The sequence below is a fragment of the Myxocyprinus asiaticus genome, chromosome 9, assembly GCF_019703515.2.
Source record: "Myxocyprinus asiaticus isolate MX2 ecotype Aquarium Trade chromosome 9, UBuf_Myxa_2, whole genome shotgun sequence".
Taxonomy (NCBI): Eukaryota; Metazoa; Chordata; class Actinopteri; order Cypriniformes; family Catostomidae; genus Myxocyprinus; species Myxocyprinus asiaticus.
Window position 1 is genome coordinate 17,125,141 of NC_059352.1, and position 21,735 is coordinate 17,146,875.

At 36.8% G+C, this 21,735-nt stretch overlaps 2 protein-coding genes across 8 annotated transcripts in view; one reads left to right on the forward strand and one right to left on the reverse strand.

Annotated features, from left to right (window-relative positions):
* Positions 1–13,764, forward strand: part of LOC127445754 (signal transducer and activator of transcription 3-like) — a 48,108-nt gene extending 34,344 nt beyond the window's left edge. For 6 of the 7 annotated variants that reach the window (XM_051706025.1, XM_051706028.1, XM_051706027.1 and 3 more), the window contains one exon: positions 129–4,403. In XM_051706025.1, the coding sequence (XP_051561985.1) occupies positions 129–523 (395 nt within the window). In that variant the 3' untranslated portion in view covers positions 524–4,403. Of the gene's footprint in view, positions 1–128; positions 4,404–11,280 lie in introns of those variants that run through there. The other variant, XM_051706030.1, reaches the window with a different exon arrangement.
* Positions 3,837–11,273, reverse strand: LOC127445757 (G-protein coupled receptor 84-like). The gene is made up of 2 exons (XM_051706034.1): positions 11,123–11,273; positions 3,837–8,169 (listed from the first exon to the last, which is right to left on the reverse strand). Exons 1-2 carry the CDS (start codon positions 11,218–11,220, stop codon positions 6,942–6,944), a joined length of 1,326 nt encoding a protein of 441 aa, XP_051561994.1. The 5' UTR covers positions 11,221–11,273; the 3' UTR covers positions 3,837–6,941.
* Positions 13,765–21,735: the final 7,971 nt, after the last annotated feature.

Sequence of the window (21,735 nt, forward strand, 5' to 3'; positions counted from 1 at the left end):
CATGTTCAGTTATTAGAGTCCACCAAAGAAGGAATGTGTCAGAACTGCACGAATTTGCTGTTGTTGTAATGATGCACTAATTGGGTTTATAATATCTCTTTCTTTATTTATCCTTCATTTAAATAAAGAACCTCCTGCTTCTGAGGCAGAAAATGATGTCATGCTCCAAGGGCTGGAGAATTCACCCATGCTGTCCAGCTCAACCATTGATGCTGACTTGTTTAACATCATTTTAGAGGATGATTCCGGTGATGTTTTACAAGCATTCCCAGAAACAGTTTCCAACATTTCAGCACCATGCTTCCAAGGCACTTTTCCTGAGACTAGTGTGAATGACCTCTTTCCAGAAGCATTCTCTCCTTCTGACACTGATGTTAATACCACATTGCAAGAGTTTCTAAGTGATCCGAACATCCTGAATGGAATGAACCCTTCTCTCCTGCAGGAGGAGCCAGAGGCCTCCATCCCTGATCATGGTCTTCTTGATTATGGTATCTCTTTTAGCATTCCACTGACACCCTGAATTTTACCCTTTTTAACTCAAATCTATGACCTAATTGAACAACTCATTGTCTCACGTACACATTTTTCATTTTTAAAGCATTTCTTCTTGCAGACTTAAATGTTGCATCATTGCAAGCCATTTTCCATAGATCTGGTTCAGTATTAGTGATGCAAAATGCTTATTACAGCTCAGAACTTCATTTGCAATATTAATTTCATTATTAAACCATCCATTTATATGTCTGTCTTTCTGTTCATCTATGTATCTGTTACTGGGATCTATTCTCTATTTTAACATAAGAAAGCCTTTGACCAGATGCATCCAAGTCAAAAAACAAAGCCTGCACTCTAGAATGAGGTCATAAGCTGCTAGTAAATGTTTGTCCCTAGAAAACGAAGATAAATGGAATGGGGGAAAATGTTTTATTGAAAATAATTCAAAATATATATTACTGCACCTTTGTGTTTGGAGAATAGTACGTGGACTTTTTAAGTTATATTGACTGTGTTTGTGAAAAATACAAACCCCTACTATTTGATCTAAGAATTGATTAGCTTTTTTGCAAGTCAACAGAGTAGTTTGTCCTCTTCTATTCTAAAAAAGAAAACTGGAGAGATTTTATTAAAGAGATATAATTTGAAACTTTATTTAGTCCCTATTAATGTGTTAATAGACGCACCTTAATGTCAATCAGCCATTACTTCCCAGCTAATGTTTAAAAGCAGCTCATGTGCAGCCCTGTAAGTTCTGTGGTCATGTTGTGCATATATTTATGAATATAGAACAAATTCTCCAAGTAACCTGGAAGTTTAAACTTTTAAGAAGTGTAAAACACATGAAAATGTCAACAAAAGCAATTTTTATCTGTTTGTATCCCCTGGTTTGGAACTTGGGAATTAGTAAACTTTAAAAGAGATACAGTTGTCTTGGTTGAGATGTAATGTCTTAATGTTACATTGAGGGGAACTATGTTCATTTCAGTTGTCTTTTAATATTAAGGTGATGCTTTATCTTTTTGCATCTCGTGATTACTCATTAATGAAAAACAAACATAGCTAAAAAATTATCTGTGGGTAAATTTATTTCTGTGAAATGGTGTGTCTTTTGTCCTCTTAAAGACATTAACCTTATCATTTTTTTTTTTGTCATTTATGATCAGTCATATTTTACACCACTATTAAGATGGCACAATGTAGAGAAGTGCCTGAATGTGTTTTTGAATATTTTGTTTTCAGATCTTTTTACAGGGATGCAAACTACTAACCTTTCAGCGAAAGTCACCTTTTCTGAAACTAATTTGCCCAAATTGTTTGGTAAAATTTTCTAAATTTCTTTATTAAAATCACTTGAAAGGGTTAAGCATAACACTTAAAAAAGCTTTAAATACAACAAACAGATCAAGAGAAATTCTGCACTCACTGAGCACTTTATTTGGAACATCTGTACACCAACTTATTCATGCTATTGTCTAATCAGCCAATCATGTGGCTGCAATGCATAAATTCCTGCAGATACGGGTCCGGAGCTTCAGTTAATGTTCACATCAACCATCAGATTGTGGACAAAATGTGATCTCAGTGATTTTGACCGTGGCATGATTGTAGGTGCCAGATGGGCTGGTCTGAGTATTTCTGTAACTGCTGATATCCTAGGATTCTCACACACAACAGTCTCTAGAATTTACTCTGAATGGTGCCAAAAAAAAAAAAAAAAAAAAAAAAAAACATCCAGTGAGTAGCAGATCTAAGGACAGAAACACTTGTTGATGAGAGAGGTCAATGGAGAATGGCCAGACTGGTTCAAGCTGACAGAAAAGGCTACAGTAACTCAGATAACCACTCTGTACAATTGTAGTGAGAAGAATAGCATCTCAGAATGAACAACACGTCAAACGTTGAGGCGGATGGGCTACAACAGCAAAAGACCACGTTGGGTTCCACTTCTGTCAGCTAAGAACAGAAAGCTGAGGCTGCAGTGGGCACAGGCCCACCAAAACTGGACAGTTGAAGATTGAAAAAACGTAGCCTGGTCTGATGAGTCTCGATTTCTGATGAGGAACGCAGATTGTAGGGTCAGAATGTGGCGCCAACTGCATGAATCCATGGACCCAACCTGGCTTGTGTCAACAGTCCAGGGCTGCATTTCAAAAAGCATCGAGACTAAGTAGATCGCAGAAACCATTGACGCCAATGGCCTCAATGATCAACTTAAGCTTACGATGCTTTTGGGAAACACAGCCCAGGCTGGTGGCGATGGTGTAATGGTGTGGGGAATGTTTTCTTGGCACACTTTGGGCCCGTTAATACCAATTAATCATTGCTTGAATGCCACAGCCTATTTGAGTATTGTTGTTGACCATGTGCATCCCTTCTTGGCCTCAATTTACCCATCTTCTAATGGCTACTTCCAGTATGTTGATGCACTATGTCACAAAGCAAAAGTCATCTCAAACTGGTTTCATGAACATGACAATTAGTTCACTGATCTTCAGTGGCCTTCCCAGTCACTGGATCTGAATCAAATAGAATGCCTTTGGGATGTGGGAGATTCGCAGCATTAATGTGCAGCTGACAAATCTGCAGAAATTGCATGATGCAGTCATGTCAACAGAACCAGAATCTCAAAGGAATGTTTCCAACATCTTGTAGAATCCATGCCACAAAGAATTGAGGCAAAAGGGAGGTTTTGAGAGCAAAGGGAGGCCCTACTCAATATTAGTATAGTGTTCCTTATAAAGTGTTCAGTGAGTGTGCATCTGGAACACCTGTTATGACTTTGTCACCTTTTTCACTGCTCATGAGTTTACATCCCTGTATTTATATGGCCTCTATAGAATGTTGAGACATCGTGCCAACAGAATGGTGAACCAGTCGATATCTGTTCACTTACAGTTGCCAAATATTCAAATGAATTGCTTGTTAGAATTGACACACATTCCACTGTGTAATGTATACACATTTAGTTTATATATTGATGATTATGAAATTTGCTGCTTTCTACATTTGGTGTAATCTGGTTGAGTATGATCCCACAAATATAATAACAGCAAACAACTTTTTAGAGATGATTCATGAGAATTTTGATGCCCTTTAATAATGGTATTTTTCTGACAACAAAATTGCTTGTTTTTATCTTACCTCAGCTTTGATGTCACTCACAGTGTGGCTGTTCCTTTGTTGCAGTGTTAAAAATGTTGAGATTACACTGTAAGAAATGCATGGTTTACTAGCATTACGGCAGTGTGTGTGTGTGTGCGTGTGTCCAGACTAAAGCCGAAATGTCTATTATTTGAGACTAAAGATAATAAGAGGAAATAGCTCTGTCAAAAATATAAAAACACTGCTGGCTTTGTTTTATTTCAGTATTTAAACGAAGCAGTTTACAAATAAAAAATAAATTATTGCTTTTCATTTAAGATTTTCTTTAGAAATATACTGTAAACATATATTTATACATTAATTAGACTGGCAAAACACTGATATCAATATGCATATATTAAGTAAAGAAAAAAAATAATTATTTTAATAAAGATTCTAAAGAATTGTGAAAATATTCCTCAAAACTGGCAAAATGCAGAAATGGTTTCTTATTTAATTTGTAGATGGCAGAGCATAAACAGTTGATAGATGCTTCAAACAAAAACAGTAAAGTATGCAGAAGAGAGTACTTAACATGGAACTGTCTTGTGGTTTCAAACGTGAGGTAATAAATGAAGCTGTGGCACTTCTGTTTGCTTTCACTATTGCCAGGGTTGGGGAGTAATGAAATACATGTAATGGGATTACGTATTTAAAATACAAAATATAAGTAACTGTATTCCACTAAAGTTATAATTTAAATCATTGGTATTTAGAATATAGTTACATTCAAAAAGTATTTTGATTACTGAAGAGATTACTTTGCATTTTATTGTCATTTGTGTCATTTAATATTTAGTCCTTTCAGATGAAAAACATTTATACATATAAATGATGTGATCCAAAGTGCATTTTAACAGTGGTGAAACACTTTCTTATGATGTGTTACATTCATACGAGCAGACAGAGAAGTAAGTTTGAAGTAAGTTTGGAGCAGAAGAAATAGAAATAAACCTTGTGTAAATTGTCAGCTTTACACTAAGCTAAAATGCTATTTCTAGCCATTTTACATGCACATATTACCAGGCACGATCATATTTTTTTATCAAGAAAATTCACATTGGATCATAATTTCTTTTTTCTAGTAAGACCTTTGATATTAGGGCAAAAATCTTATTCTTGATGACAATTTTTTTATTGATTTCCTGTAAAAATATCTAAAAATACTTAAAACAAGATCAATTTGATTTATCTTGCTTTAGAAACAACATTGCATAAGATATTTAGGTTTTTCAGAAAATGTATTTTTAACATGTGTATTTTGTCTTACTGTACTGGCAGAGTTTTTATAGTCAAAACAAGTGAAAAAAATCTACCAGTGCTGAAGAAGTAATCCAAAGTATTTAGAATACGTTACTGACCTTGAGTAATCTAATGGAATACATTACAAATTACATTTTACAGCATGTATTCTGTAATCTGTAGTGGAATACATTTCAAAAGTAACCCTCCCAACCCTTACTATTGCCCAATTTAAACTTCCATGTTCATTTGTAAATGAGGTTACAAATGTCCTTTATCTTATGAATCATGTTACAGCACACAATATTTCCTCTGCCAATGTATAATCACAGAAAAGAGGAACTGATAAAGAGAGGAAGTTTGTGTGTGTGCACAGTGAAAAGTGACAGGACACATTTTCTTTCCGATCTTTGACAGAGCTGGAAAATCCCACAGCTTAAAAAAGAATTGCTTACAGGGCATGATATGTTTAATTACAGAAGCCTTCATTTTTAAAAGCTGAACTTAAAAGTACTCCAGAAAACCTATTCTAATGTGCAAAGTAGCCTTAAATAGAAAATAGGATATAACATAGACAATACAAAACATAAAAATCTCAGAGCACATTGAACATCTGGGATTTAAATCTAATATAAACCTGGAAATAAAGTCTTATGATTTTGAGAAATTGAAAACAAAGAAGAAAAAAACATGATGTAAAATGAGTGACACATTTTTAAGGTTCTGCTATTTCACTAATTCGCTAATGAAATTAGCACATTTATGACATTGACTGTGTTAATTCTTTGTACAAAAGGTCAAATTTCCTTGCTTCCATTGCAGGACACAAGATAGTCATTGGAAAATTTCTCATGTCATGTTGGAATAACAAGGATAGTCAGCTTTTGCACAAACTTGTATACTCCATGCCAGCTGGAGTGCATGCTGTCATTGATTGATTTTTCAGTTCAGATTTATTGTGTGTTATTTGGATAATTTAACTTCCAATGCAATTCTTTTTATTAAGAAAAATGTAAAAAGAAGCATTTTTACTAGTGGTCGAAGACTTTTTGAGCCCAATGCTTATAAAATGATATTTGCTGTAACCTATATGTCATTTCAGTTATTGTTAGTTTTGGTGCCTTAATTGTGCATTATACTGTATGTATCAAGCAGCAGTCTTGGTTTTTCATTAAAGATAACTAATTACTTATCTAAAATTGTAATTTGATTACGGACTACTTCATTGGAAAAGGAATTAAATTACTAATTACTTTAAGGTTACTTTCTAAAACACTTTTCCACTCAACAAATTCAATAAAAAATGTCTATATTTCATCACTGTTCATTGTTTCACTCAAGACATACACTCTGCACAAGTTTCTTCCTTAAAATGACTCGTTACAGGACTCGTAACGGACATACATTAGAACATTATTCTTGTTTTAAATGTATTCTATAAAAATAATATTCTTTTAGAAATGTGTAACCCTCTCCAGCCAGGTCTCCTAAGCAACCAAACTGGCTCGCTTGCTAGGGAGGGTAGAGTCACATGGGATAACCTCCTCATGGTCGCTATAATGAAGTTCTTGCTCTCGGTGGGGCGTGTGGTGAGTTGTGCGTGGATGCTGCGGAGAATAGCGTGAAGCCTCCAAACGCGCTATGTCTCTGCGGTAACACCCTCAACAAGCCACATAAGATGTGCGGATTGACGGTCTCAGACATGGAGGCAACTGAGATTCGTCCTCCGCCACCCGGATTGAGGTGAGTCACTATGCCACCACAAGGATTTAGAGCGCATTGGGAACTGGGCATTCCAAATTGGGGAGAAAAAATTAAAAAAGAGAGAGAAATGTGTAACCTAGTGATGTCCTGAAATGAAAAGTAACTTATCTTAACTGAAAGTAACTTATCTGATTACATTTTAATAAAACATGTAATGTGTCATTACTTTTGGACTTAAAAGTAATTAGATTACAGTTACTACAAGGACTGAACCTAATACTGTTTAAAAGGCAATTGCTTGGAGTGATTCACAGTTCTAGTTCAGTTTGAAATGACTTGTGGAGTACAAATCTTCATTTTATCCTGAATCGTTGCGATCTCCATATCCATGTGAGTGGCTGTACACCTTTACATAGCAGGTCTTTGTAGGCCTGGTTAAACTGTCGATTCATGGCTGCATACAACAAAGGGTTAATGCAACTATTTAACCAAGTAAGGTTTGCACAAATCATATGAATCACCTGTGGAGCACGGTTTGCCTTATCCGCTACATTCAATAAAATAAATGGTGCAAAGCAGCCAACAAAACACAAGAAGACCGTAAAACACATTCGAGTCACGCGTTTAAATTCGCTGTCCTCTCCTATAGTGGATTCTGGAGTTGTGGTCTGGATTTTGAGCTGTGAAGGCTTTGCGGTGTCCTGAATGGTACTTGAAGTTGTCTTAGGCTCTTGTTTGGTTGTGTGACCCTCAGGATCCCCAGAGTTCTCAAGGGCTTTGTTCTTGTGGTGCTCTGGTCCAACGCCACTGTTGTTGCTGATCTCACAGCTTTGAGTTGAAGCTCCAGCACTGATTCCACTGTCGTCAGTCCCCTCGGGTTCTGCCTTCTTGCGTTTGGATGAACGAAGGCTGGGCCTATACTTCAGAAATGCTTTAGAAGCAATACGGACCTTACGGTAGATCAGAAAGTAGAACAATCCCACGAAACCCAGGCCGAGAAAGAAGTAAAGGAAAAGCAACACAGTGGTGTAAGGTCGCCCCTTTGTTCGATGGAAACTACAGGTGCACACCTGTGGTGCAAATACATAGACGGGCCAAAGGGGACCAAAACTGGCCAGACCCAGTGTCCAGGATGAAATGAGGAGCAAAGCAATGCCACGTTGAGAGAGCAGCAAACGAGCAAAGCGTGACATGCGATGAGCAACAACCAGGTAACGACTCATAGCGATGAGACATAACGTAATTATGGAAACACTGTTGGATAGGAACAGGAGAAATCCAAACATCTGGCACCAGGTGGATCTGCCCCTCCAGCGCAGGTGCAGGTATGAGTCAACGCTGACTGGCTGAAGCATAGTGCAGTAGAGGAGGTCAGCGAGGGCCAGGTTTACAATGAGAACGTTGAAACGCGTCCTCAGGTTGGTATTTGTTGCAAAGGCGAGCACTGTCAGAATATTCCCTATTGTTCCTACTATGGTGACAGCTGATCCCAAGAGGACACCAAAATAGCGGTAGCCCTCCACCGACGGGGAAGCACAAGAGAAGGAATTGTTTCGCAGGAGATCCGTGGTGTTCCACATCCTGAGAATAAATTTAAAAAGTAACAATGCGATTTTAAGACTTTTGTTCACTTGTACTAATTAAAAAAAAAAAAAAACATGTAAAAACCTTGTGGTCTAGATCTGTGATTCTTGACTGGTGGGTTGCAAAACAAAAAGGGTCATAGGATAGTGTCAAGGAAAGCAGGGAAAGAATGATGCTACATGCAAATAATTAAAGTGCAACTAATTGTATAATCGTGCGTAGATAGAATAGCAAAATAAATAGGCTTGCCATCTTCCCTTAACTTTTGTTACTTATGTCAAAGGTTGTGCATCCAATCAAACTATACTGTATTTTGTATGCTGTAAATGTCACTTGGCAGAAGCTAGCATAATTAGACTTTCGCCAGCATGGACAGGTTGCATAACATACCCTCATTCTCGAAAAACATGAACAAAAACTATGCAAGGTTAAAAAAAAAAAAAAGCATGACCCAGACTATAATAAATATAGGTTTTGTGATTTGAATTCTTGATTGCCGAGAGCACGAAACTATAGAGACATTTAGAATCCAATAATAAACCAATCAATACATTTCAAGATTTTATTTTATGTATATTTTAAATTCTGTACCAAAGAATTTTTGGTAATTGTAGCCACTTGATGTCTGTGGAAAGAACAAAGGCATTCACAAGTAGAATTACACCAGGAAGCAAGAATGGCGTTCCAAAAATAATGTTTAATTTCGTAGAGGTGCCAAATGTGCAAATAAAACTAATGCTTGAGTAGAATAAAACCATGGTCATTGTGAGAAAAGAAACATCATCTCTCAGTTGACATATGTTTAAGCTGACATTTAACAGCTAGTACTCAGTTCCTATTTTCATAGTGTGTGTGTGTGTGGTGTGTGTGTGTGTGTGTGTCAGTAATGGAAATCATGTGGAAAGTGTTTCCTGTTTTTCTTCTCTGAATGTCTCGAGTTAAAGATTAAATATCACTCCTCCGTTCTAGAATATTTTGTTCATTTACATAATGTAGAATCTTTATGTGTGCTTTCTCCAAATAAGGTAATGTTTAATCTCATTGGATAATGTAGTTAGTACTGCTTATCCTGTTCTTATAAAGATATATAATGCTGTGCTGAACAATCAAGTACGAGAAATCTTTGACACATGCTCTGTGTGTGTCATTCATTTCTCCCCTCGCGAGGATCCGGATTGAGACAGCGACTGCAGCCCTGACTTGATACTTAAGGTCCAATCCTGAAAATTCCTAACAGTCATTTACAAACAGTCTAAAACTAACAACTGTTGAGGTACTGAAAACAGCACCCACTCACCTCCCTAAACAATAGAGGCCAGACTCCTTGCACTCAAGCACTGCTAAATAACAAACACCCTAATTTCTCACGTGCTTCAAACACAATCATCCCTCTTGTTGTTCCCCTAGTGGCGGTTGGCTTATTGCGCACATTTTCCCGCCTCTTCTAATTGGAACATACTATTTAAAAAAAAAAATAGCTCTTGTCTTCTCGTACTTAAATTATATTAAAGACATAAATAATGATGGATGAGAGTTAAAATGAAAATTAATAAATACATACAATAAATAGGACAGATATTAAAACATTTACACAATTAAACAGTTCAGATTTCCTAAAATAGATTAAGTGAACGCTACTACATTAGGTGTGCACTTTCTGAAATGGTTACGCCCATTTATTAAAAACAGGAAATCTAAAATCAACAAATCCCAATGAATAAATAATGACTGAAAAAAATGAATGAAATAATACATAAGTTCTTTCAACATAGTTTAAATCCTGTGTCTGAAGGCTGGCCCACAGGCTCTTTATTACAATGTCTATACAATCTGGGTCCTGAACCAAATTCAGTTACCCACTGATCTAGAAACATACGTGGCACATTTCTTTAGAATGCACTTAATGAAGCCAGTGACCCTTATGCACAGACACATTTTATGCAAGTGTTTTATAGACCACCTGTCATTTTACGAGCTGCTTTATGGGTTTTCCTTTTAACATGTAACTGGATTCAGCAATATAAGATGTGGCATTATTACCACATCCTGTTTTCTGAAGCACCTTTGAAAATCTCATTTCTAAAATTTTAATAGATTAATGAGTTGTACTGTAGGCTATGTTATTTAAGCTAAATTTAACCGAGCAATATGGACATTTAAAAAAGGGTGCCACATTCAAATGATCCATCTTTGTTTAAATTCTTGAGGGAACTATTTGCTGTCACTCAAGCAAATAATAATAACATTTAAAAAAAAAAAAAAGTAAAATCTTATTTTGGCAATGAAATGTATTTTAACAAATCAATGGGAATGTATTTCTATGAATGTATTTGTATAGTTGATACAGAATTCTTTATGTACATGCCTTTTTAAATATGGTCATAATACAGCATTCATATTAATTATAAATGAAGATTTTATATTAATTAAAAAGAAGATTGATTATATCATGTCAAAATGCAGGATGTCAACTTGTGTTACTCAATGTGTTACTCAACATGTGCAAAGCAGCGTGTAATGCAATGCAGCTGTTGTCACATCTTAATGTGTAATCTGAAAGTAAATCCTAAGTGTATCCTATAATTATCATTAGATTAATGTTATGTGTACAAAATCATTTCAGATTAATTTGGCTTGACTGATTTGAAAGGACGAAAAATAATTGTAGTTCAGACTTAACACATTTGTCTCTCTTGTGGTTTTAGGGGTGTTAAGTGCATCATTGTGCACCACACGGAAGGTTGTACTTCTCACAAACCATATAAATTATGTTTAAACTTCAAGCATGTTAACAAAAAGATTTCAAGCTGAAAAGCATACATTTTTTGTGGTAATAATTCCACTAGCAATTATTAGTGGCATAAAGTCAGAGAAAAAATTCATTAATCAAATTATAATAATAGAAATAATATATATATATATATATATATATTGGCTCTCTGCGGCTTACCTTGCAACTGCTCTGGTGTCTGTGTCCACTGAAACTCTTTTCTCTGGTTCTGTTTCTTCCTTCCTGCTTTTTAGATCTCTTTTCTGTTCCCTTTTCATTCAATGCAGTTTTTTTCTCTCAGCCTATGTATGTCTCTTGACTCTTGTCTAATCAAATAGGTCCACCAGCCACACCTTCACTGCATCCTTCAACCCCATAGGCTGGCACTGATATATTAACACAACAAGGTATGTGGGTGTGTTTGAGATATCTGTGCTCTGATGTGAGATCACTGTATGCCAACTGTTTCTCAATCCTGGAAGAAATGTACACAGTCAGGTTATTTCACCAATAGATATGAAGAAATAAAACAGGGAAAGTCAGTGAAGAAAGAAAGGCAAGGTCTTACTACCCTTTCTAGTGCTGATGTTTCTCTCTGGAAATGTTTCTCTGTATTTTTAGATGGAATGTATTTTTAAATCTCGTGAATTATTCTGTATATAATGTTTGTCTTATGTCATATGCAATGGATAAATGCACTTGGCTGATAAATGGTGATCACTGAACCACTCAAATCCTGCACATTTATTAGCTGGTGTTTGGATATACTAGTATTAGAAACTGTATCTCCAGATCATGATGGCACATCTGTGTTCACATGAGATGCCTGATCTGATCCCCTGATAAGCATGCTTTTCAACTAAATGGTTTTCATGGCTTTTTCTTGCTTTTATATAATAACTCACAGCACTCTATTTGCACAAATATCACTCTAAAATTAAATGTTGTATTCTTTTTTTTTTTAGCCACAATAATTTTGGGGTTATATTCCTACACTGCTTCAGTGGCAGTGCTACCATAATTCTAAGTTTGAAATTAACTGTAAATGTGGGTGAGAATCAAGCTTGGCAAGTTATTCTATCATGCTACAACATAACGTTTACCCTGACAGTATGTCAACAATCAAGCTGTGTGTATGGTTTTCTCTGTTGGCTGTTTAGAAACAAACTAGTGATGTGCGGTCCTTGAATTAATTACTCTTTTGAGTCTGTTCTTTTGAATGTATCACAAACGGCTCAGCAAAATGTTTTGAATTGTTTTGAAATTCGTTCAGAATCATTCGGACGGCTTACATGCACTGAATTAAAACAGTAAACAGTTAAAACGGTAACGGGATACTTTAGAACCCAGAAAACAAACAAATTGCAAAATGAAGTGGACTTTTTACCTAAAATACATTTCAAATAAAAGCAACAAATGCTTTCTAACATTTGACAGTGATGAAAAAGGTCTCCAGTAAGTTTAAAAAGCTGTGTCTGCTTGTGAACGACTCTGTACTGCAAGTAAAGACATTTTCTTACCTAAAGAGTATCAAAACATAACAGTACACGAAAGTACCAAAGTTGGACATGTACCATGGTGTTCTTTCAAGTACACAAGCAGTATGCAGGGTTGGGAGGGTTACTTTTGAAATGTATTCCACTACAGATTACAGAATACATGCTGTAAAATGTAATTTGTAATGTATTCCATTAGATTACTCAAGGTCAGTAACGTATTCTAAACACTTTGGATTACTTCTTCAGCACTGGTAGATTTTTTCACTTGTTTTGAATATAAAAACTCAGTACAGTAAGACAAAATTCACATGTTAAAAATACATTCTCTGAAAAACCTAAATATCTTATGCAGTGTTGTTTCAATTTGATTGATCTTGTTTTAAGGATTTTTTTTTTTTTGTAGATATTTTTACAGGAAAACAATACAAAAATTATTATCAAGAATACGACTTTTGCCCTAATATCAAAGGTCTTACTAGAAAAAAGAAATTATGATCCAACGTGAATGTTCTTGATAGAAAAATATGACCGTGCCTGTTAACATGTGCATGTAAAATGGCTAGAAATAGCATTTTAGCTTAGCATAAAGCTGACAATTTACACAAGCTTTATTTCTATTTCTTGTGCTCTAAACTTACTTCAAACTTACTACTTTGTCTGCTTGTATGACTGTAACACATCATAAGAAAGTGTTTCACTGCTGTTCAAATGCACTTTGGATCACATCATTTGTATGTATAAATGTTTTCCATCTGAAAGGACTAAATATTAAATGACACAAATGACAATAAAATGCAAAGTAATCTCTTCAGTAATCAAAATACTTTTTGAATGTAACTGTATTCTAATTACCAATGATTTAAATTGTAACTGTAGTGGAATACAATTACTTATATTTTGTATTTTAAATACGTATTCCCGTTACATGTATTCCGTTACTCCCCAATCCTGGCAGTATGGTATATCAAAGTACCATGATGTTAATATTTGCTATAATTAATTGTATCATGGTACCACCACAACAGGCTACATTTTTGAAAGATAATTTTAAGAAACTCAAACTACTAGTGATGTGTCATTTAAATAAGTATTTTAGAGATTTTAAATGTTTTTTAAAGTAGTTTAGAGATTAGTTGTCTTTGAGAGTATGCGTTACGCATCTAGGTAGTTTTAAACATCTTTTAAAACATATTTTCTCATGTAACACACAAACTGACAAAGCAACTGGCAATATTGTTTTTTCTGTGGTACTTCTTTTGGAGATATGTTTTGTTTTCTAATAACATGCATTAAATTACAGCTGACTATTAAAAAAAAAAAAATGTAGTGTTCTTGCTTCATCAAGTCAGGTAGTAATATTTGAGCATATTGTTCCTTGTCTGTTGAGAGGAAACAGGGATGTCATTGTTTAAATAATATGAAAAACATTTATTGGACAATATATTTAAATCTATGTATTGACTTCAATTATCCAGTTTATTTCTGATATTTTCATTTTGGCTAGTAGAAGTTCTGGATGACTGGTAATTAAAATACCAGCACAGCATTACCTGCAAATACCAACAGCCCAACCACAGCCATCCTGATATTTAGTACAACAGCCCTTTTGCTTGTGTGATATTGTTTAATTGTTGCAGTGAATTTATTTGATATGTTTCAGTATTAATAACATGTAGCATGACTATGGTCAAACAATTTGATATTTTAAATGTACTTACAACACTGTGAAAAATGTGTGCTGCCTTGAAAATATATTTGGACCCATCATGACCATCCCACTTGAAAAGTTTTGGAGCTCCCACTGGTCACAGCCACAAGCAATGTCCAGGTATTACACTCTACATATTTAATCTAATTCTAAATTGAGAATTTATTTATTTAAACAGACATCTGAAGTATTTTTAATACATCAAACATTAGGTTTTCTCAAGTTTCAATACCTTGTTTTGGCACTAATTCTTACAATTCATGCATATCATTTGCTCACAGAAAAAAGAAATAGAGGACGAGAGATGGCACAAAAATAAAAATCAGGTTCAATCAGGTTCAGTGTGTCAGGAATGAGGAGATGACTTCAGGAACATGTTCCGTGTTCAGTCATGTGATTGTATTAGGTTTTATTCACCTCCTTAAATTTGCCCTGAGACAATGCTGTCTAAAATGAATTTGAGAAATTTATCCGGATATACCCCTTGTCTTGCTTATTTTCCATTTATGACACACACATGCATATGATGTTTTCGTCAGTTTACCCACTTTCTTTCCCCATGTTATATTATTATGCCACTTTTTATTATTTTGTTCGGTCCATTCGCAGTTCATCAATATGTGCTTTCAGTCTGCAATAAGTGAAAGGAGAGAAGAGGCCTGGCCAATAAGATGTATGAATGGGTTTAAGAGTGTGGTTGGAATGATTGAATGAAGTGAGTGGGGTGTGGGACTCCAAGTTTTCATCATGAACTTACTGGATGAAACAGCTGCCATAATTACTTCAACCAACCGAGGATTGCACAAGATTTCACAGCCCTAAGTTTTTGGGAGATTCTGTATGAATGACGAAGAGGGAGAGTTTCAATTTGAATGATTTAAAAAAACATTGCCAAAAATAAAATAATTAAATAAATAAAATATAATAATCACACACATAACATCTACACCTCTCTCTCCACTGTCCCTCCCCGAAAGCCCTCCAGAAATGCCAGATATTTGCCCCACTTTCCCACAAACAAGTCCAAATTACCCAATCCTCTAGATACCCCTTCTTCAAAAGCTGCCACCCTCCCCATCTCCGCACACCACTCCGGAAATGATGGCGCTCCGTCCGAATTCCAACCCCTTCAAATGACTTGTCTGCCAATCATAACACTTGTCAGAACCAAATTTTTTATAAATTTGTCCCCCAAATTTATGACCGCCCCATCGTCCAAAATACAAAGTCTGGGGCAAAGTAAAACTTGAGTGCCCAAAACATCACACAAATAACTCTGAACCTTCAACCAAAAATCTTGAATATTAACACACCCCCGAAAGACATGAGTTATGTCTCCAACTTCTGATTGGCAACACCAGCAGGTGGGTGTGTCTTTAAGACCAAGCCTATATAATCTAGAGAGGGTCCAGTAAAATCTTAAATTGCATAAGGCGAACCCTTGCATCTCTAGATGCAGACTGGACATTTTTTTAGAATCCTAGTCCACACTCCTTCCTCCAATACCAAATTCAAATCTTTCTCCCATAATCTCTTGATATAAGTTAAAGCTCTATCCCCCAGACTCTGAATTAGCAGAGAGTAATACACTGATGCCTCATGACCTTTTCCAAAAGCAGTAATCACCTCTCCCGAAGCATAAGCCGCCTTAGGGGGGTGTGTGCTACTCCCAAAAACCATACAGAGCATGTGGCGCAGCTGTAAATACCTGTAAAACTGATATCTGGGAATCCCAAAATGATGACCCAAATTCTCAAAAGATCTCAACACTCCACTCTCATACAGGTCACCGAATGTAGCAACCCCCCTCACAATCCATTCTGACCAACAGAAAGGGGACTTATTGATACATAATTTGGGGTTCAGCCATCTGCTTGAGGCAACATTTAAAAAAATGTCAGAATTAAATACTCTAGCCAATCTTGTCCAAATCACGTGCAAATGTGAAATAACGGGGTGTGACTTAACTTCTCCGGTTAGTTTGATAGAAAGGCTTTACAATGGTGAAATAGGGGCAAGGACTTCCTGTTCAATAGAAAACTAGGGAGGGGCTCTTTCAGGTGGAAGCGACCAATGAGCCAAATGCCTGAGACCGAACGCATAATAATAAAACAAATTCTTGGGTAGACCTAGCCCACCTTTGTCAATTGGCCTATGTAATTTGTTGAAATGTAGTCTGGGACGTTTACCATTCCAAATGAAGGACTTCACTATGCTATCAAATTGCTTGAAATAAGAGAGGGGGACATCTATAGGGAGTGACTGTAGCAGGTAGTTGAATTTTGGAATACAGTTCATTTTAATAACATTAATCTTCCCAGTCATCGATAAATGCAATGAAGCCCACCTGTCCACATCACTCGAAAACCTTTTAATTAAAGGGTCAAAATTAACACTAACTAAATCAGACAAATTTGCTGGGAATAAAATACCCAAATACTTAATGCCCTGTTTGGGCCACTGGAAGGCGCTCGGCTGGAAGGCCGTTACTGGACAGTACGTTGTCAGAGCCAAAGCTTTGGATTTAGACCGATTTACTTTTTATCCTGAGAACTTGGAAAAGTAATTAATAATTCTGTGGAGGCAAGGCATAGATCTAGTAGGGTCAGAGACAAATAATAAAATATAATCTGTGTAAAGCAGAAGCTTATGCGCCACACCTCCCGCCATGACCCCTGGAAAATGATCCTCCTTTCTTATTGCGGCTGCTAATGGTTCCAGGGCAAGACAGAACAATAATGGGGAAAGAGGGCAACCCTGCCGAGTGCCCTATCCAGAGTAAAATAATCTAAAATGAATCCATTTGTTTGTACCGCTGCTACAGGATGTCTATAATGTAACTTAATCCAACCAATGAATGTACACCCCATTCTACCATATCAAATGCCTTTTTGGCGTCAAGTGAGATGGCAGCGACCGGAGACTGATCATTCACTACTGACCACAAGATATTGATGAAACGCCTAATGTTATCAGAAGAACTATGGCCCGAATAAACCCCACCTGATCTATATGCATAAGAGATGTCATAACTTTACTTAATCTGTAAAATGTTTTACATATAGCTGGATCAGGGAAACTTTTACACTCACTTGGATGTTTGTCCTTTTTAAGAATCAGACTGATCCGGGCTTGTGTCATGGTTGGAGGAAGCTTTCCATTTTTTTAATGATTCAGTATAAATTTCTAACAAAAGTGGAGCCAGTTCTGTAGTATAAGGTCTAAAACATTCAGCAGCAAAACTATCTGGCCCCGGAGACTTGCCTGTAGGTAAGGCCTTAATTACCTCATCAAGCTCGTCAAAGAGAATTTGTTTGCTCAGTCGTCAGTTTAGGGAGTTCTAATGGTTCCACAAATTTTCTAATATCTTCATCAGTAGACGAAGACTTGGAACTATAAAGATCAAGATAGAACTCTTTAAAGGCATTATTAATATCAATGGCTGAGGTAAAAATTTCACCACCAGCAGATTTCACAGAGGAAATGGTAGAAAAAGACTGCTTTGTCCCCCGACTCAAAGTATGACTGTCTTGACCTGAATAACCAAAATTCCACTTTCTGTGACAAAATAGCATTATATCTGTATTTCAGTCAGATCAATTCTCTGAGGCCATCAGATGACATTCTGCACTTCAGCTCTGCCTCTGCACTTATAATGTTCCCTTCCAACTCCACAAGTTCTCGGGCTTTGGATTTTTTGGTAAATGAGGCATACTGTATGATCCGACTCCTAAGAAAGGCCTTAAGTGCCTCCCAAGCCACGCCCACAGAGGATACTGAGGACCAGTTGGTCTCCATATAAACATTGATTTCAGTCTTTAACATTTGTTAGAAATCAGGATTTTGCAAAAGGGATACATTAAAGTGCCAACTATATGATTTATTTTTCTCTGTAAGTGGTAACATCTCTAAACTCACCAGGGTGTGATCCGAGACTAAGATGTTTCTAATTGAGCATCAACAACAGATGAAATGAGGGACTTAATATATATATATGTGTATATGTAAAAAAAACAAAAAAAAAAAAAACATCTGTTCTAGAATAAATCTTATGAACTGATTAAAAAAATGTATAGTCCCTACCAGATGGGTTCAAAAATCACCAAATATCTGCAAGACCAAGATTTTTACACATCCTGTGAAGTGTCAATGTTGCTCTAGGGGGCATACACACTTTTGCTTCACTACGATCAAGGACTGATTCCATCAAAAGATTAAAGTCTCCTCCCAATATTATATCATGAGGGGTGCCAGTGGCTTGCAACATCCCTTCCAGATCAATAAAAAAGCCCTGATCATCAACGTTAGGTGCGTAAATATTAGCCAAAACCAAACTTTGCTCCTGAATTTCTGCTAAAACAATAATGATTCTCTCTAATTTATCTTTAATCTGTTTGAGAGATTTGAACTGTAGATGTTTACTTATCAATGTAATGACTCCCCTGTTCTTACTTGAGCCAGTGCTAAAGAAAAAATGCCCACCCCATATCTTCCCAGTTTTTCAGCTTCCTGCAAGGAAATATGTGTTTCTTGAAGAAACACTATATCACATTTCTTACACTTAAGAAAATAAATAACCTTCCTTCTTTTTATGTGGTGCCTCAACCCATTCACATTCCATGTGGAGAAGGATAACCCACTCATAATTTGACATTTTGATATAATAGAAAAAATAAATTGTGTGTCAAAAACAAGATTATCCAGACCACATCCCAACATTTGTGCAACAATCAAACCCCAAACTCCCTCCCGAACCAAACAAACAGATTAAAGAAAAACAGCGCCAGCCGGCGTCAATCCCTCTAAACTCAAAAGGTCCATGTACGCCTATGAGAGCCCCCGCAACAACTTTGCCATCGGATTGCTCAAGTCTGGTGCTTCTGCACAAATTTTGTGAGGCAAAATTACATAACAGAAAATATTTTGTAAAACAAACCCCAGCCAATAGGCAGAATAAACACAAAGAATGTGTAGATTCATTCACAGAACTGTCTCGAAGGTGGGTTCCTCCACAAAAAAATTCCAACCAATATAAAGCCATTCAGTTTCTTCGGATAGACAAACAAGTGTTCAGTGAGCCAGCTGTTTATGAGTGCAGCTGATGACATAATCATTCCAATGTCCCATAAGAATACTCCACAAAACAAACACCAGCCAACAGGAGGCATAAGCACAAGGAACGAACAGATTCATCCACATCTGTCCCAAAGCAGTGTTATTTGACAAAACAAACTCCAGCCGCCAGGCGGAACCAGCACAAAAAGAAACAAAACAGGCATCCCAGTTCCTCGATTGGTCAAGAGTCAAATTCACTTGGAGGCCGCATGAAAAAATACATCATGACTTACTCAGTCCGTCAACTTTATAAAAGACATCCTTTGTGTGGGAATGTATATATTTTGCGGCCATCCCCAGCATCCACTCTCAATCTGGCTGGGAACCCCAGTGCAAAAGCGATCCACCATCAGTTCAACAGTTTCTTGAAGGAGAAGTGTTATTCCACAAAACAAACTCCAGCCGTTAGGCGGAACCAACACAAACAGAAACAAAAATGGCGCCCAGCTTCCTCAGACAGTCGAGTGTATGTTCAGCGAGTCAATCCTCTCACATGAGAAACACCAAATGGCTTACTCACTCCAATGTACTCATGAAGGACAGTGCTTGTTTGGAACAAATAAATACTTTGCGGCCATTCTTCGTATCTTTTCTCAGTTTGGCCGGAAACATCAGTGCAAAAGCGATCTTCCGTTGATGCAAGAGTTCCTTACACTCCTTGAATCGATCGTGTTTCTCTTGTCGAATTCGCAAAATCCGGGAACAAGAAAATATTGTGATTCTTCCAAGAAGGCTTTCCTTTGCTCCTCAAAACTACGAAACCTTTAACAGATGATCTAAAAAATTTGGCCAGAATTGATTGGGGCCTGTTTCCCTCAGCCGATCTGCGAGCTGGGACACTGTGAACTCGCTTGATTTCCAGCTTATGTCCTTATATGTCGAGCAGATTCAGGAAGAGCTCGTCTATTTCACCATATCTCTGCCTTCTTTATGGTCAGGAATTCCAACAATCCATAGATTATTTATTCGGCTCCTTTTTTTGCGATCTTCCAGTTTTTCCAAAATGCTTTCCACGTCTATTTTTGCAGTGAGCAGATTAGCGGATAATTCTCTTTCCAATGACTCCAGATAATCAATCCGTTTCTCAACATCTGCCACTCTTGTAACCAACTCAGATAGTTTTGTTTCCATCACGTAATCGAACAACGTATTACAACGAGATCCCCCGAGTCAGCAACAACCTTCGTCAGCATCACAGACATGTTGGACAGTTGGTGTTGTATCTCTCCCGCCGCGCCATCCAAATCGAGTCCCCGGTCTGCAGGCCCATCAGAAGTTTCAGCTTGAGCATGTAAGTGTCTTTTCATGTCTCCAGAACCCGAGGATTTTGACTTCTTTGCCATGTATACCTCACAGAACAAATATGTAACTAGGTGTATCGAATCTCACCGGATTATAACATGAAAATAAATTTAAAACTAGCAAAGTGCGCAGAGCTCGTCACTCACAGGTCTGCTCCTCGCATGGTGTCACGTGACCTCACAAGTAAACCACTCTTGAGCTTAGTGCATTCACCTGTTTACTCTGAAGTGCACTCAAACCATGTAGGCTATTTCTGCCTATTGGCCATCCGATTTAAACTTGAAATCACACAGTGCACATTTTCATTCATAAATACTTTAGTCATACTGGTTTCACAGACTCACCATGGTATTGTCATTTTAGATATGTTTACTTAAAATATCACTCTATCCTGCACTCATTGGATAATACTTTTTTAAAAATTATTATATTATATTATTCTGTGTAATTATAAGCATTCGGAAAGGCATTATTTGTGCCTTTCCGAATAAGGTATTCAGCATTGGGCACATCCCTATTATGTTGTAACATGGTCAGTTAGATCATCGACAAGTCCCGCGACTCCCGCCCCTACTTTATGTTTTAGCAGGAAATACATCAACAGACATAAGAAAACTGCGCTCGTCAAGTCACTTCATGGCAACTTTAAGTTGAAGCCTGAACCCGGTTCGCACCCTAGACTGTGTGGCCCGACCCAACCGGTACTGTAAAATTTTAAGCACAAACCCTACCCGACCCCAAAATTGCTCACTCTCTTTATAATTTTTTTCTCCAGGCAAGTAAATTTGTTGCAATAAACTGGATTATATTTAAGCAGTGTAGGCAACATTTGTAATAGTATAGTAACAGTAAACATACACAGTTTTAAAAAGGCATGACAGCTTCTCAGCACACCACAGTAAAGGGGAAAAAACATTAGCTGTGCCCCAAATGACGCACTATGCACTGTGCACTTACACTGTACACTATGCAATCTGCAATCTAGTTTATTAATTTTCAAAGTGTAGTATTATCCCAAATGGAACAGAATTTTTTACTACATGGAAGAATTCACCGTTTAACAGCTGATGTAAGTGATGTTTCAAACGCACACAGTGCGTTGCCTCTAGCTTTAGCACATAAGCCAAACTAAGTTCAACACTTAAGTTATATCTCAAATAATGTACATA

Coding starts and splice junctions, on each gene's coding strand:
- LOC127445757 (XM_051706034.1), bottom strand. CDS start 11,220: ATGAAAAGGGAACAGAAAAGAGATCTAAAAAGCAGGAAGGAAGAAACA. Junction 8,170..11,122: donor GACACCAGAGCAGTTGCAAG/GTAAGCCGCAGA, acceptor ATTTATTCTCAG/GATGTGGAACACCACGGATC.